At 61.0% G+C, this 17,153-nt stretch overlaps 1 protein-coding gene across 3 annotated transcripts in view; it reads left to right on the forward strand.

The window, feature by feature from the left end:
• ARHGAP8 (Rho GTPase activating protein 8) overlaps nt 1–17,153 on the forward strand; it is a 63,592-nt gene that overhangs the window by 18,688 nt on the left and 27,751 nt on the right. For all 3 annotated transcript variants that reach the window (XM_042948084.1, XM_042948083.1, XM_042948085.1), the window contains 3 exons: nt 5,962–6,049; nt 10,305–10,436; nt 14,670–14,756. In XM_042948084.1, the coding sequence (XP_042804018.1) occupies nt 5,962–6,049; nt 10,305–10,436; nt 14,670–14,756 (307 nt within the window). The remainder of the gene's footprint in view (nt 1–5,961; nt 6,050–10,304; nt 10,437–14,669; nt 14,757–17,153) is intronic.

Consider the following 17,153-nt stretch of genomic DNA (forward strand, 5'->3'; position numbering starts at 1 on the left):
AGAAACCTACCTGGGAAGGGTTTGCCGCACGGTAGGGTGAGGTTTCCAGGGGTGCAGGAGATTGAATCAAGAGCCAGGGGCCCTGGGAAGTAAGTTGGGGGCTCATTGCTCTTTTTAATTTTTTTTTAGGTTTATTTATTTTTGAGAGAGAGACAGAGTGAGCAGGGGAGGGGCAGAGAGAGAGAGAGAGAGAGAGCGAGAGAGAGAGCATCCCAAGCAAGTTCTGTGCTGTCAGCACAGAGCCCGACGCGGGGCTCGAACCCACGAACCCTGAGATCGTGCCCTGAGCCGAAGTCGGACGCTCAACCGACTGAGCCACCCAGGCGCCCCTGATTTCAGTATTTTCAGTGGTCACCGTCTGGAGCTTAGTCGGGGGCCGGGCTGTGAGCCCAGGGGGAGATTAACCTGGTGGAGAGTGGGGTGGGCAGGGGGAAGGTTGGAGCCAGAGCAGCAGAGAGGCTGGAGATGTGATCCAGAGACACAGAGGAGGCGAGTGGCAGAGAAGAGGAGGACAGGAGGATCTGGTTCCACTGGGTGACAGGTCACCACCCCACACCCAGATCTTTGCCCCCAGGTTAGACCCCAGCCAGGCTTCCCTGCAGGATGCAGAAAAACGGGTCTTCGCATTTCCTTCCTCTCTGCAAAAAGATGAGCAGCCCTGAAACAGACACCCAAGGAGACGAACTCCCAAATCACTCCTGGTTAGATGGCCACTGCCTTTATTATGCATTTTAATCGTCCTTCACGCGGAGCGGATGACGGATCGTCTGGAGCGCGTTCCGGGCGATGGCTCTGGGAAGCATTTCTTTATTCATAAACCGGGCCTCTCCCGCCTTGGAGACAGTGAGCGATGCTGTGTTGTGCACAGCGAGGGGAGGGATAGGGGTCATGAATTACACTGAGGCCTCGGAGAATCTGCATCTTATTGATGGTTTTCATTTCCTTGCACATTATATCACTTTGAAGCCCGTTTTCGATACGCTGGCCCGTGTTACCAGAGAACGACGAAGGGGTGTTTACTCACATTGACTGATGTCATTAATGCAGATGCCGCCTTGACTGCTTAATAAGCAGGATCCCGGACGTCCCGGGGATGCCTCAGGGCTGCCGCGCAGGCGTGCACGCGGGAGGCCTCCCTGCTGCCACTGCGGGGTCCTCAGGGGCAGAGGACCCCGTGCAGGCCGGGGGTCAGCCAGCTGCAAGCGTGGACCCGGCCCCGATGCTCGCGTGGCCTCTCCGGGCCTCAGTTTCCTCTTCTGTAAACGAAACAGCACACCTGGAGGCACCCGGCGTCAGGCCTGGCACGTGGTAACCGGTCGCATTTATTGAGCACTTACTGCGCGCCGGTGCAGAGAGGCTGGTGTGGGGCTGCCCGGCTGTGGGGGGCAGGGACTCTGTCCCCGGGGCCAGGGCCGGCCTGTGCCTCCCTCCCTCGCTTTTTGTTCACTTTTTATGATGGAAATTTTCCGAAGGGTCAGCTGCGGAGAGAACAGTATAAGGGACCCAGGTTGTTTGCCATTGCACCTGCCGTGAGAGTTTGTTCAATCTGATTAGTGCTGTGGGCGTAGTTTGGCGGGACGTTTGGAAGTCTACTGATACGAAAAGAAAATGCTGGGGCACCCTGGTGGCTCAGTCAGTTAAGCATCCGACTCTTGATTTCCGCTCAGCTCAGGATCTCACGGGTTCGTGAGTTCCAGCCCCGCGTTGGGCTCTGTGCTGACGGTGCGGAGCCTGCTTGGGATTGTCTCTCTTCCTCTCTTTCTCTCTCTCTAAATAAGCAAACAAACATTAAAAAGGAAAAGAAAAAGTTAAGTTAGTTGCCTTTTTGGTTTTGAGGAGAGGAGAAGGCCTTCCATAGTAACTCAGCATCTTGCAAGTTGAGGAACCTCGCACAGTAAGCGTTCGTGATGAGTGAGGGAGCCATTCAGTGGTTTATACAAGCAGGAGGCCCCCACAGGGCAAGGACCCGGGCCGGATGCAGGCGCCGGCCTCCCAGCCCCTCCCCGCGTCCTTGCCTCAGTGCCGTGCCCGTGCCCGCGTCGTGCGCCGCCCAGGGAAGCTTCTCACCCTTGTTCGCAGATGGCGGATGGCAGGGGCTCACGCTGCGTGGCCGAACTGAGTCCAGACTCCTCGGCTGGGGATTCATCCTTCTGACCTTGACCTGCCCCGTCTCTGCACACCCCCTGCCCTCTGGGCCCGCTGATCCGAGCTGGCCAGCAAGGGGCCTGTCAGCAGCCACGGGCCCGGGAGCAGGGACAGGCCGTGAGCCCCTCCCGCCCTCCTTGACAAACCAGGGAACGCGTGGTCTGGGGAGGGCTCTGGGGTCTGATGGAGACCCGCTGTGTTCTGGCCTGGCCCGGAGGGTTGGGGTCCCTGGACACCAAGTCCCTTGGGTTTTCCGGGAGCCTGAGTTCACACTTCTTGCCCGGAATTTCCTGCTGTTCACCCTGGGCCCTGGGGTGGCCTTGCTGCACCCCTGTGTGGCGGGGCATCTGGTCCCTGTGCCTGTGCCCCCCGCTCCTCTGTGAGGCTCTGCCCTGCCTGGCATTGAGCTCTGCTCTGCTCTTGTCTCTCGCTTCTCGCCGTCTTGGGGTGGGGACGTTCTGCTTCCTGCCTCTTCTCAGCCTCAGTGGTGCCCCAGTGTCACCCACCAGGACCCTCTGTGGATCTTGACTGGGTGGCTTTGGTGGGGGGAGCTCACTCTTCCCTGGGATCCACCGGCCTGGGCAGCTGTTCCTCGTGCCCACAGGCCCCCTGGCCCCGCGTCCACTCCCAGGCCATCGTCACTCGGCACCAGGGACCTTCCGTCCTTGATGCTGTCTCAGCGGTTGTCCGTAGCTGTGCCCGGTGCTCCCCTCTTGGCCCTGCCCCTCCCCCTCGCCCCTCCCCCCGCAGCTTGCCAGACTGGCTCTGGCTCCTGTGTCCATCCTCCCCCACCCTCCGTGAATGGCCCAGCAGCCCAAGCCAGCATTGGGGGCCCCTCCCCAGTCCTGGGGGTCTCTGTCCCCTGTCCCCTGCTCCTCCCATCCCCCTCGCAGTCTCTACTTGGGACATCCCGCTTCAGGCCATCCTCACCCGCAGCCAAAGGGCCTGCAGAATAACCCATCAGATGGTGTCCCTTACTTACCCTCCTCACCGGCTCCCCGCCGTCAACTGGGTAAAGTCAGACCCTCACCCTCCTCGTCCCTGGGGCCTCGACCTCTTCTCACCATCATTTCCCGTCACACCTTGCCGCCCGCGATGGCACGTCTGCATCAGACCCCGTGCTGTTCCTCGGCTGCCCAGGGCGTCCCGTGAGCAGACGCCTGCCCTGCCCTCAGCCAGGCCCCGTCCGCAGAAGAGGAAGCTTCATCTCCTCTCTCTGGAGCTCGGCCTCTGCTCCTCTGGCCTGGTGGGTGACGTCCGTCCCCGCCCCGCGGTGCACCCCTCGGGCACGATTGACCACGGTGGGGGTGCGGGGTCGTGAGACGCAGTGGGGTCAAAGAATGTGTCTGGACTTTGTCCCCGGTTCTTGGGAAGTAGCCTCTAAATCCTTGGAATCCCCAAGTGATAGGAGGAGCTTTGTGACTCCTGCTGGTTTATGCCAGAGGGGAGGCTCACGGGGGACCGCCGTGTCGCGGGTGCCACTGAGACAGCTCAGGATGGAGCTGCTGTGCCAGGAGCGACCAACTGGGTCAGAGAGTCTGGGCGTCGTGACCTCCAGGGGCTGGAGACTGCGTTCAGTCCACAGCCAGGGATTCAGTCGGCAGTGCCTCCGGATTGATCGGTCGAGCTGCGCCTTGACTGGGTCACAGTTCAGTCAGCCACGTCCGTGTGATGAAACCCCGGAGCCACTCTGGATGCGCCTGCCCTGGGCGGTGGCGACATGGCGGTGTTCCAGACTGCACGGGGAGAGGGCACAGGGGCTCCGTGAGCAGGACCCTCCCACACACCGCCCCGCGCGTCTCCCCTCTTGGCCCGTCTTGACTGGTATCCTTTATGATAAAACGTAAGTGAGCGAGTGGACTATCGATCACAAGGGGGTAGTGGGGACCTCTGGATTTGTAGCCAGCTGGTCAGAAGGGGGAGGGGGCTGGGGACCTCCGGCCGGCGTCCGCCGTCTGAAGCGAGCACCGTCCTGTGAAGGATGGAACCCCTCACCTGAGAAGCGTGGCCTAAGCCCAACCACGTGGAAGTCACTGCAGAAATAGCGTGGCCTGCCAGAGCCCCCGCGGCTTCTCGGGGGCTTGTGGGGCTGGGCCGAGACCCCGTCCCCGCATCACTGCCCTTCGCCCAGATCGGTGGGGCCGGGCGGGTGTCGCGTCTGGTCGTTCTCCCCAGAGCTGAGTGCACGGTGGCTCTTCGGCGAGCGTTTGCTGACCTGGTCTTCCATTCGCCATATGACTTCGCGCATCCCAGACTTTCCGCTTGGTCTGATTCCGGATGATGGTGCCGTGCGTTCTTGACCTCTTACCACGGACGTTAACAATGTCTTTCGACCCTGGGAGGAATCGATTCCTTGTTTCTTGAGTAGCCACACGGACGATTCCCAACCTGAGAAGCGATGCCGTCCTTTTCCCTCGGGCCCCACAGGCGAGCCCAGACTCAGGTTGGCCGTGGGCCCCTGGCCCCCGAGATGGCAGAAACAGCACGTGGGAGACGCTTTTCTTCTTCCAGGCGCAGCCATCGAGGCCCCCATTTGGCAAAGCGGATCACCGTGTGGCTCGCGGTGCAGTCTTTCCAAACAGGGCGTTTCTAAACAAATGGGAAGCATGACCAGAATCCCTAAGGAGCCCGTGAGACGAGAAGGTGCTGTGTCTGGAAACCAGAACAGCGCCAGAATTCTGAATATCAGAGAAGCTTCCAGGCCCCTGGGAAGAGCCACACGTGTCCTAAATCACAAGCAGCTGCCCCAGGCGTGTGCAGGGGGCCGGGGCATGAGCGTGCGTGCATTTCTGGTTCGCCCGATTCAGAGTTCTCATCCTTCCCATTTCAAGCAAACCCTTGAAACAGATGCAAACGCTTCTTCGCCACGAAAGTGAGTTCACAGTTGTGCGATTTCTCAGACAGTACCTGTTCTCCTCAGGCTCTACAACGCGCCTTTCGGTCGATCAGTGACTGATTATCGGACACAATCTGGGCACAGGCAGCGGGCAGCGAGCCTGGGTTCTGGGGCACATGGTTAGACACCGGCCCTTGGGGAGCGTCCCCCCTCCACTGTCCCTTGCGTGGTGAGCACCACTGTGTGGGGACAGTCACAGGGTCACCTGGGCCACGCCGGGGGGGGGGCAGCACCGATCATCAGGGCTCCTGCACCCTGTGAGGTCCTGTCCAGGAGTGACTGTCCCCCAGGCCACCCAGCCTTCTCCAGGGCCCGGAGTCCTGGGGACGCCCCGGAGGACACTCGGTGTGGGGAGGAGGCAGCAGACACTAGCTTTGAAGGCAGAGGCGTCCAGGTTTCAGTCCTGGGGCCCTCAGCCCCGTGTGGCTTTGCACAGGGCCCGTTGCCCGTTTGTAAAATGGAGACATTGCTCCCAGCGTGCAGGCTGGTGGTGAACATGAACTTGGCTAATGTGCACAGAGCATCCACAGTAGATGCTCCTTAGGTGCCGCCTGCCAGCCACCTGGGCTTCTCAGCTCGGCCGGCTGCTCAGGAGGCTTCCTGTTTCCATTAATGCCTGTGGGTGTCCCTGGAGAAGGTGGCCTCGGGTGCGGGTGGGCCTCACCCCCGTGTCTGCTCCTGCAGGGGAGGAGGGAGGCCTCGGGTGGGGTGCGGGCGGCCTCACCCCCGTGTCTGCTCCTGCAGGGGAGGAGGGAGGCCTCGGGTGGGGTGTGGGCGGCCTCACCCCCGTGTCTGCTCCTGCAGGGGAGGAGGGACGCCTCGGGTGGGGTGCGGGCGGCCTCACCCCCGTGTCTGCTCCTGCAGGGGAGGAGGGAGGCCTCGGGTGCGGGCGGGCCTCACCACTGTGTCTGCTCCTGCAGGGGAGGACCGCTTTGGAAGACGGGTCATCACGTTCAGCTGCTGCCGGATGCCCCCCTCCCACGAGCTCAACCACAGGCGTCTGCTGGAGTAAGTCCTGCCTGTGTCCCTCCACACACGCCCCCCTGTGTGCGTGTGCCCTCCCGGTGTGCGTGCACACACCCGTGCACACACACCCCTGTGCACACACACACCCCATCCGCGCGCACAGCCTGTGGTCTGCCTTCCCCACGACCGTGTGCGCACCTCCCTCTCCATGCACACACACGCCCCCTGTGCACACACCTGCCATGGACACTCCCTCTGTGTGCACGCACACCCTATAGGCTGCCTGCCCCTCAACACGTGTGTATCCCCCTCCCTGTGTGCAGGCCTCTCCCTCACTGTCAGCACAGGGTGGACGTTTAGGGCTCAAGGCTCACGTATGAACATTGACTAGCGGGTCCCCGGATGGATGTCACATCCGTTGCCAGGTCAGCAAAGCCACCTGTGGGACTGATGGCCTCTCCAGCCTTGGGTGGCTTTGGGTCCACAGTCCGAAGCGCTGGGCCTAGATCTCGGGGCCCTTTCAAGCCTCCCTCCCTCTCAGAGCCACAGGGAGCCCCGTCTCCTGCATCTGCTTAGTGTTCTCTGCTCGGGAGGAAGGCCTTCCGCTTACCTGCGTGCGGCCTCAGCCGCCGTCGCCCCCCGTCTTGTCCCTGTGACGTCCGCACGCTCTGCGTGATGGCCAGGGTGCTTCCGGTGCCTCCTTTCTCGATCGACCCCATGAGCCTTGTAGGAGCCCGCGTGTACTGACCGCAGCCGCTGCACGGAACCCCTCTGTGGGTGAGCGGGACCCCCGGGGCCTGGAGCGGAGGATGTTCTCCGAGGGCAGCACCGCTCGGGTACCCCCCGTGGCCGCGTTTCCAGGCGCAGTGTCCTCTCGCGCAGCGGATCTCGCCGCGAGCGAGGCCCTGCCGGGTGCCTGCCCAGGCTGGGGGCCGGCGGGACTCGCCTTGGTCACCACATTTGGTGGTGGTGGCGGTCTCACGCCGGTGGGGCGCACGCGGCTGCTCCTTGCCTTCGAATCTGCCCTCTGGCGGCACGCCGGTTGCGACTCCCTCGCATGGCCAGACCCTGGCTCACGTCTGGGTGCGGCTTCCAGTCCGGGTCACGACCGTTCTGGCTGACCTGCTCCTCCCCCCGCGACATAGCGCAGAGCCCCCAGCTCGAGTGAAAGCGCGGGCGGGCCCCGGAAGCACTCGGGAGCCTCCGGGCGGGTGGTTTGGTGAGAATCCCCTTGGCCCGAGCATCCGACCTGGTCTGTCAAAGCCTCTTCCAACGGCAGCGGGAGGCGCACCGGTGACGGCAAGAGCCTGGCCGCGGGCGTTCAGGAGTCTCTAGCCGGTGCCGCTGTTGCCGCTGCGCGGCGAGACCTGCCGCGGGATTCCCGAGGGGCGCCCGCACCCCGGGCGGCCGGTGACCCCGGACAGCGGGCCGGCCCTCCCGCGAGGTGCTGGCCTCCCTCCAGCGCGCCCGCAGTGTGTACGGGGCACACGGGGGGAGGGAAGCCGGATGAGGAGAGAGCTCTCGTCTGGGGTCCTCCAAGGCTGACACGTCCCCTTGCCGGATTGTTTCCTTCTGTGGCATCCCGTGACCCACGACCCGCGGGTCGGCTCTCGCTGAAGTCACACCGCTGGGCCGGAATGTGTTCGGAATTCCTTTCCTTGCAAAGAGGGAAGTAACCTTGACAGAAAGCAGGTTGGCGGTTGCAGGAGGCGGGGTGATTGACTTCCTAATGGGTGGGGGCTTTCTTTCGGGCCATGAGATTATTCTGGAACGGGACGGATGTGGCGGTTGCACACATGGGGAATGTACTTAATGCCACGAAGCGTCTGCTTTAAAATGGTACTGTTAGGAATTTCACCTCAGTCCAAAAACAACCAGCCTCTGACGACAGCTGGTGCGTTGTGTTTTCTCGTGTGCCCGCCTCCCTCAGAAACCTTCACTCCCAGAAGGAAGTGGTCAGCATGGCCTCTGTGAACAGTTGTGGAGGTTGTTCACTGCACAAGGGCATCACCGTGAGGGGCTGCCATTCAGCTGGTGCTCTTCTCACCCAGTGCTGGAGAGCGTCTAGCTAGAAGAAGGAGCATCTTTTCTAATCTACTCAGAGGTGCCTGGGGGCTTCTTGGCCTTGCTAGGAAGAGCCCTAAGGCTGAGCCTTCTCCACGTTTCCACGGAAAACCTTGTCGCCGCATACGCCATCCTCCCTCTCCCTGTCCACGCGGCGGCTTTCTTGTGGCCAGATGCGCGCTCCTATTTTTGAAATGGGTGAAGAAATAAGTCGTGTCTCTGCAGCTCAACCCGTAATTTAGTTAATGGCTTCCTGTGCTGAGCGCGCCTGGCAGATGTGTTCTGACACCAGGAGGGCTCAGCGTGTTTGTGGAAGGAACTGGGGAGCGCGTTGGGCCACGGGTGCCTGCTTTTACTGATGCGTCCGGCGTGGATAAGCGAGCTGGCCAGACGTTCCCCTGCTCTCCCCGGCAAGGGAGTTGGGGACTGCAACCGTGACTGTCCTTACAGAAGCGGGGAGTCCCCGGCGGTGCGGGACTCTGGAACTGGAGATCTCAGGCTGGCTTCTGTCTGCGAGGGTGACAGAAGGGATGGCCTTAGTGAATGGTGCTTCGATGGCTTTAGTCCAGAGGGTGTGTGAACCAGCACACCGGAGAGCATCCGGGACCTGGAACTCCTCCCACAACAGGGAAGCCGAAACCAGGGTCACGACAGGATGGCTTTGCGTCACGTTTATACCTCAGAGACGACGGGCGGGAGCATGTGGCTCTCTGGGGGTGGGACAGTGTGGGCAGGAGAGTGGACTCTGGGGCCAGGCTGCTCCCTTCACATCCTGGCTCTGCCCTTCCTGGTTCGCCTCTTCGGGCCTCAGTTGACTCCTCTGTAAAATGGGTCTATGGTGCCTGCCTCACGGGGTTAAGTGAGTAAATACGTGCAAAGGCCTGCTGTTCAGAGAGCCAGTGTTTTGGGCAGAGGGCCCTCTAACGATGCTTTGAAGTCAGATGAGCAGAGGAGAAGCTGACGCCCTTTTGGGTGAGGTAAAGGGCCCACCGCAGTGTCCCTGCAGTGAAGGGCTGGCAGCTGAGCCCTTGCAGACAGGCAGAGGCTGCTGGGGTTTTCTGCTGGAGCAGCTCTGCGGACTCCGTCCCCGTGCGCACCCGGCCCACAACCCGCTGGACCCAGGGCTCCGGGCAGGCCGCCTTCGCACGGCTCATGGCAGAAGCAGGTGTGATCCCTGCCACAGTGGCACGGAATCCGGGCTGAATTCCAGGATGCGCTTCTGGGTGGTGACTTGGGCAGCCCGTTCCGGCCCGCTCGACGTCAGGGGCCCTGGCCAAAACGCCGATGGAGCAGCTCGCCTCCTGCGGGTGGCTGGACGCGGCCTTTTCAAGCGGGTCCCGCGGCTAGGCGGAGAGGGACCAAGGGCTGGGAACTGACCACGGAGCTTTCTAGAACTTGTACTGTGGCGTGCGGTCAGGTGACCGCAGAGCAGACTCAGGATCCTGCTTTACGGGAACAAGAAAACGTTCGGAGCTGATCTGGAAGGAAGTGGCTGCTTCTAGGGGTGCGGCAGAAGGGCAGGGAGTCCGAGGTGGGGGGCTGAGCGGTCCGTCCTGGGTTTGAATCCCGGTGCGTCCTCCGAGAGTCCCCTGAGGCTGCTGCAGCTCATTACTGCTCGTTTGTGGGACAAATCAACACGTTTATTCTGGCAGAGCCAGGAGTCCCAAACCAGGGTGTCGACCGGGCCCTGCTCCTCCAGAGGGAGCTCCCCGTCCAGGAGAGGAGGCTCCTTGCTTCTGTTTTCTGATGGCTGCCCGTGGTCCTGGCCCGGGGTCGGGGGGCGTCACCCTCCGCTGTGTCTTCTCAGACACACCCCCTTCCGTGATTTCCCCTCTTTCTGTCTGTCCCGTCAGCACACACGCCCACCTGGATGATCCTGGATAAGCCCCTGTTCAGGAGCCTTCCCTCGATCACACACCTGCCGAGACCCGTTTCACATCAGGTTACGTTCACAGGTCCCAGAGATTTGACACGGATGTGTTTTCAGGGCCCTTTTCTGGCCTGCCACGTGCTGTGTGACCGTGGCCTTCGGTACTAACCTCACTGAGCCTCATGTAGCAAACGAGGACAGGGCCCCTGCAGGTGGATTCCCCGGTGCCCTGGACGTGTCCCCACGTGACCCGGTGCCGGCCCGTCCCCGGTGCCCACAGCTTCTGTTGTGGCGAACGCGTTATTTGGTTTCAGCGACGGCAGGAGCGTGATTTTCGAAACCGAGTCTGTGCTTTGTGCCCAGGTATTTGAAGCACACGCTGGACCAGTACGTGGAGAGCGATTACACCATCGTCTACTTCCACTATGGGCTGAACAGCCGGAACAAGCCGTCCCTGGGCTGGCTCCAGAGCACCTACAAGGAGTTCGACAGGAGGTGTGTGCCCTCCAGCCCTCGGGGGTGGGCCTCAGGGCCGCGCTGAGTGACGGGGAGGCCCGGGGGGCAGGAGGGGTCTCGGCTGTGCGGCCGGGGGCCGGGAGCTAGGCCGAAGGAGCTCGGGGTCCCCTCCCTTCGGGGCCGGGGCTCTGTCTAGAGCTGTCGTTTGGGGCAGAGGCGGCCAGATGGCCCATATCTGTGGGCCACCAGGCTCCTGTGGCAACTACCGGGTCCTGCCACGGGGCACAAGTGCAGCCACAGATAATACGGAAACAGGGGGCTGGAACTCTGCTCTAGTGAAACTTTGTGGACCTGGCATGTGACTTTCGTGTCATTTTCCTTTAATTTTTTTAATGTTTATTATTTAAAAAAAAATTTTTTTTTTAACGTTTATTTATTTTTGAGACAGAGAGAGACAGAGCATGAACGGGGGAGGGTCACAGAGAGAGGGAGACACAGAATCTGAAACAGGCTCCAGGCTCTGAGCTGTCAGCACAGAGCCCGACGCGGGGCTCGAACTCACGGACCGCGAGATCGTGACCTGAGCCGAAATCGGCCACTTAACCGACCGAGCCACACAGGCGCCCCTTTAATGTTTATTTTTGAGAGAAACAGAGCACAAGCAGGGGAGGGGCAGAGAGCGAGGGAGACGCAGAATCCGACACAGGCTCCAGGCTCCGAGCCGTCAGCACAGAGCCCGACGCGGGGCTCGAACTCACTGACCGTGAGATCGTGACCTGAGCCGAAGTCGGACGCCCGACCGACCAAGCCACCCAGGTGCCCCAAGTGTCATTCTCACATATCCTGAACTATCGTCTGTTTAATTCTTTTTCCAGCTATTGACAACGCGAAACCCTTCACAGCTTGCAGGGCTGTGCGGTACTAGGTGGCCGGGTCTGGCCCGTGTCCCCCAGATTACTGACCCCCAAGACACATGGCAGAGAAACGTGGGCTCGCGGCTGTCTTCCGGGTGCCCTTCATGCTTGTGCAGGCCCACCTGCAAGGGGCTTTCTGGTGCCTCGTGTCGGAGAGGTGGGCAGGTGGGCCCACGTTTTACAGGTGCGGACGCACAGGCCCCAGAGAGCGGGTGTCTCAGCCCCCCCATCCCGCACCTGGTGTGTGGCTGTGCCGGGACCCCCGCCGAGACCCCCTCTCCCTGTCCCGCCCCGGGCCCCGCGCACCCCTTGGCAACGGCTTGGGGCTGGCGGATTTTTTTCCTGAGAGACGCCTTGTGTCGCAGTCAGCTCTTCGGGGCTGCCAATAGACTGCACCGTCGGGCCTTCGCGCAGGTGTCCTGTGTTCCTCCTGCTTTTCCTTCTCCAAGGCCTTTCTAACCCCTGCTGGAAGTCTTTCTCTCAGAGCTCTGATGGGCGGGGTGGAGGAGGCGGAGCCTGATCTCCCAAAGCCCGCCCTCGCGTCTTTTGGGTCCTGCTGTCGCTGTGCCTCGAACCTTCGGAGGAATTTCTTGGCTTTCTGGCCTGTGTCTCGGGGAAAGGATTGTCGCTGAGCTGCACCGCCGTTTGCCTGACACTTGTGCCCGGCCCCGAGCGGAGCCAGAGGCAACCAGGCCCCAGCTCTGGCCCCTCCCCCATGAAGCTTTCCTGGCTTGTCCCCGAAGCATCGCCGGCCCCTCCCCTGCGGCCTCAAGGTCCCTGAGCAGACAGCGCATGCGCAGAGCGGTGTGTTTGTGCCCACGCACCGTGCCTGGCTGCCACCCTCCGACCCGTGTCCGTGTCCCTTCCCCTGCGCGTGGGAAGGGGTCTGCACGTGGCGGGCTCTCCGTGTTGGGCGGGAAGATGGGAGCCAGGTGGGGCCAGAGGCCGGGTGGGGGAGGCGGCCTTTGAGCAGCCTCTGGAGGGATGGGCAGGGCATTGCCAAGTGGCACACCGAAGAAAGAGTCTAGTGAGCTGAGGCTCCGTGGGGGGAGGGCTGGACGAGGGGGGGGATGGGTTCCCCTGGGGAATCGCGGAGGGAGGTGGCGAAGGAGGCAACGAGAGCCACGGAAGGTGCTTGAGGAGAAGTGAGATGCCTGTGTAGGCTGATAGAGATAAATTGTCAAATGGAAGGAGGCCGACTTATTCTGTGGGACTCCCTACTTGCCACGAAGGTGGACCAGGGGGTGGGGGTAGGATCACAGATCCTGGCTCGATGGAATCCAGAAAGATGGACCTTCTAGACATCGGAACCAGCAGGGGAGGGTCTGCTGGGATAGTGAGTCCCCCGTCACCAGAGGCGTGCAAGTGGAGCCCCGAATCCAATTTGGTGAGATTTATACCGCAAGGGTTTTCTGTCTGCCGTGACTGCACCCCAGCGGGTTTTCCTGAATTTTTTCTCTTGGCTGTTGGCTCCTTATTCTCCAGACTGTGCCTCTAGGTCACTCCTTTCAAGGGAGAACCGGTCCCCCCACATGTGTTGCGACCCCCTTCCGGGAAGCCACCTCCACGGAAGGATGCACTCGGTGGCCCCTGCCCTCGGGGACCCTGGGCCGTCCACAAGTCGCTACACCTCCCCCCTCTCTGCATGAAGAGCCGTTCTTTTTGTCCTTAGTTAGTATCTCCTTGGGAGATACTTTGAGACTGTGGGTGTCTTGCTCCCCATTGAAGTGTCTTGTGATGGGCCTTTGTCTCCGTTGCCGTTTCTTGGCCCAGTGGTTGCTGGGACGGTGGCCGAGTGGCGATTGAAGCCACCGGCGATTTACCATAAGGAAGAGCTTCGCCGTCCTGGCTCATTCGTATCAATGTGGACTTGTGGTTTCCTGTTTCTTTCAATGGGTTATAATCCATGACCATATTCAGCGTTCAAATCCAAATTCGGCCAAGTGGGCCCCCTTCCAGCCTGGCTCCTGGGGCCCTCAGACGTGTCCCCTTACGCTGAGTGTCCCCCCCCCCCCATTTTCTAGCACAAGAAGATGCTCCAGGCGCCCCTTACATTGTCCTTACCCCGCACGGGGCGTTCCGCCATTTCTCTAGGAGCCGGGGTGTCAGTAGTGTGCTTGTTGCTTCTGGGATGACTGGCTCCCAGGCACTACCCGTGGACCCTTGGGGCGCTGCTCACACCTGTCCGTCCCTGCCGGGCCCCGCGTGTTCACCCCGACGCCCGCTGTTCCTGTCCTGCAGCCCGGGGCCCGCTCTGGTTTCCTCTGTGGGTCTGCAGCCCTCGTCTCTGGTGGGGAGGCGCTGCTCGCGCTTCCCTCACTGACGTGCCCGCCCGTCTGTCACCCAGCATCTGACCAGCCCCCCTCACGGGTCCGGTTACTGATCGGGCCACCCCGCCCCTGCACACACCGCCTTCCCGTCCCGCCACCTCCCCGTGAGGGAGCCCTGCTCACGCACACCTGCCGGCTCCAGCACCCCTCTCCCGGCCTCTGTCACTCTCCTGTCCTCACCCCTGCCCCCCGGGGTCTGACCCGGCAGCCCCCTGCTCCGCGCGTGCTAACCAGCCCTCGGGGGCTTGGGGCGACTGGTTTGTGACCCGTGCGACCTCCTGCCACCGTGGCCAGCCTCAGGGCACCAGCGTGCCGCCCCTGGACGCGGAGTCGGAGGGGGACACTGGGTATGGACTTCTGTTATTCAGATACACAGACAGAATAGCCTCGGGGGCGCAGGAAAGAGTAAAGGGAGTAAAATAAGCCGGAAGTGAGGAGTTTCGAGTATTTATTACCTTGGCGTTTAACATGATTTACTTAATTACGTGTTCATATTATTTAATCATGGCTGCTTTTTACAACCAGCTCCCCAAATTCCTGAAATTCGGACAGCGGGCGACAGGGGGACCACGCTGGCTGCACGTAGACGCCCCCCCCCCCCCCCCCCCGCAGCACCTGGCCAGGCCACCCCGCACGGTGCCAGCCTCCTTGCCTCAGCCTCGTGGCTCTGCGCTGACTTATTCTGGAATGAGGGGAGCACGCAGGCTCTTTAAGTGGGTGCCCGGTACCCCGTTGGCGGGCGCACCGGGGCTCTCCCAGCGGCCTGCCCTTGCGAACTGCTCGGTGCGCCCCGCCCCTCCCCCTGGGTGAGCACCCGCAAGGGGGCTCTGCTCTCGCAAACTGTGAAGTGCCGTGTGCGTGCCAGGTGGTGCCAGTGGACGGGAGGTCCCGATTCCCCTTCCTGCTTTTGGGCCAACGTCCTTAAAGTGGCTCTGTTCAGAGAGCGAAGGTTCTGAGGCTCACGGTCAGGGCTCAGCTTTGGGTGCGGGGTGTATTGCTCTGAAGTCCTCCCACGCTTCCCTCCTCAGGTACAAAAAGAACTTGAAGGCGCTCTATGTTGTGCACCCCACCAACTTCATCAAAGTCCTGTGGACCATCTTCAAACCCCTCATCAGGTACGTGGTGCTCTAGGCGAGGACCTCGCCAGGGCAGGAGGCTGCATCCCGTGGGACGGGGGGACGGCCCTCCCTCTGTGGCACCGTGGCGGTCTCGTCCCTGGGGCACCCGTGTCTGGGGCACTCTGCCCGCCCCACGGCTGTGGCGGGTCACAACGGCTGACGGTCACGAATAGGACGCCAGCTTACGACAGCTGCGAGCTTTGTACCTGGCATTTTATTATTATTATTATTTTTTAATGTGTATTTATTTTTTGAGAGAGAGAGAGAGAGAGAAAGAGGACAGGAGCAGGGGAGGGGCAGAGAGAGAGGGAGACACAGAATCCAAAGCAGACTCTCCAGGCTCCGAGCTGTCAGCACAGAGCAGAATGTGTGGCTCGAACCCACAAACCGCGAGATCATAACCTGAGCCGAAGTCGGACGCTTAATCAACTGAGCCACCCAGGTGACCCTGTACCTGCTGTTTTAAATCCCGCCCTGGCCTGAGCACCTACTTTATGCACCTGCGTTGGGGGTCCCCAATACCACCTCGGGTTTCATGATTCACTACAAGGACTCCCAAACTCAGACCAGTGCTCGTTCCAGAGAGCGTGGCCCGTGCGGCCCTGTCACTGGGGCCGGCTGCGGTTCCCAGGTCTGCAGGTGCCACTGGGAGAATGCCTGGAAGGGCAGCCTTGAGTCTGTTCCCGTTTAAGGTGGGGAGAGACTTCTGAGGCCAGAGTTCCTTTCGTTTCGGGAGGATTCCCACGCAGTCAGTGTTCCCACCTGGCTGCCTGTGCCGCAGCCACACACGCACCTGTTGGGACGGTGGGATTTCGTTCGTCTGTTCCGTTGTTTAACCAGGGCCACCACGCCGGTCCCTAGCTGACGTGGTGAGAAAGCCAGTGCCCGTTACCCTAGTGCCCGAGAAGACCGCTCAGATGTTCTCCTGCTCCTGGGTGCTGTCACTCACCTTAGAAAAGCTCTGAGAGTTCTAGAAACCTCTCCAGTTCTTGGGGGAAAACCCCTCTCCCACTCTGTAGTGCGGCAGCCCAGAGGCTGCGGTGGTTCTGGAGCTCAGGCTTGACTTGCCCCGCCTCTGATCACCTGTTCCTCTGCGCAAGACATGCAGCCTCCCTCTGCCTTAATTTCCCCGGGAGACAGACTGTGCAGCTGTACTGATCCTGTCGCAACAATGTATTGACGGAGTGTTAGAACAGGGCCTGCCTGGCAATAGCCAGTGCTCAATGTTTGCTGCTAGCATTTGCCCAGCCCCTACCTCCTGACTCATTTTTTTAAAAAAATTTTTTAACGTTTATGTATTATTGAGAGACAGACACAGAGCGTGAGCAGGGGAGGGGCAGAGACGGGGAGGCACAGAATCCGAAGCAGGCTCCAGGCTCTGAGCCATTAGCACAGACCCCGACGCGGGGCTCGAACCCATGAACCATTAGATCATGGCCTGAGCCGAAGCCGGTTGCCTAACCGACTGAGCCACCCAGGCGCCCCCTGACTCATTTTTTTAAAAAAAACCTTTTTATTATCCTTTTGTGATTACTTGAATTACAATTTCTTACGCACCATACGTGCATAGCACCCCAAAACAATCCTATGACATCAGCTGTATTTTCCCTCTTCCAAAGGAGAGGAGGTTAATGCTCAGAGAGATTAAGCAGCTTGCCTGAGGTCACACCGTGAGTAATGCTCAGCTGGGATTCCCTGTGTGGCTCTGCCCCTTATCCTGCCTCAGGCATGGACACAAGCAGGTGCCAGGAGACAACCTCAGGACTGAGGGTTGGAGACCCCGGAGCCAGGACTGGGCTCTGGCTGTGTGGCCTTGGGCAGCTGCTTGACCGCTCTGAGCCTTGAAGTCCTCATTTGAAAATGAGGAGGGCAAATCCAGAGGCTCTCCAGAGCCCATGAACAGGAGTTTCCCCGGGTCCAGCCCCTACCTCCTGACTCAGACCTCTGGAGGTGGGGCCTGGTGATTGAATTCCCTTGCCTGGACTGCCCCGGGGTCTTTCCGGGTATGAGAGGCAGGAAGCATCTGCCCTCCAGAGCCTGGGGTCCAGCAAATGCTAGAGGGGACCAGCTAGAGGGGGTCAGGCAGAAACAGAGCGAAAGTGGGGGGCGCTCCTGCACGGGCAGTGTGGGTTGGCACCAGAGGCCTCCCTGCAGCTTGGAAGCTCTCTGTCCCCCCACCCACAGGCGGTTCACGGGAGATGGTCAGGCCCCCTCGGCCCTTAGGGGCAGGTGGCTGGGGGTCCGGGCACTTGGTCCGATTCCCACTCATCCACTAGGGGGAGCCAGCGCACACGGCTCGGCCTCGGGCGGACTCTGGGCTCCAGACTGCCTTCCGGTAGAACAGCTCAGCTTCAGTTAGAGAAGGGAAAGAAAGGTTCTAGAAGTTTGCTGGGC

Source organism: Panthera leo, chromosome B4 (genome assembly GCF_018350215.1).
Source record: "Panthera leo isolate Ple1 chromosome B4, P.leo_Ple1_pat1.1, whole genome shotgun sequence".
In the NCBI taxonomy this organism is placed as follows: domain Eukaryota; kingdom Metazoa; phylum Chordata; class Mammalia; order Carnivora; family Felidae; genus Panthera; species Panthera leo.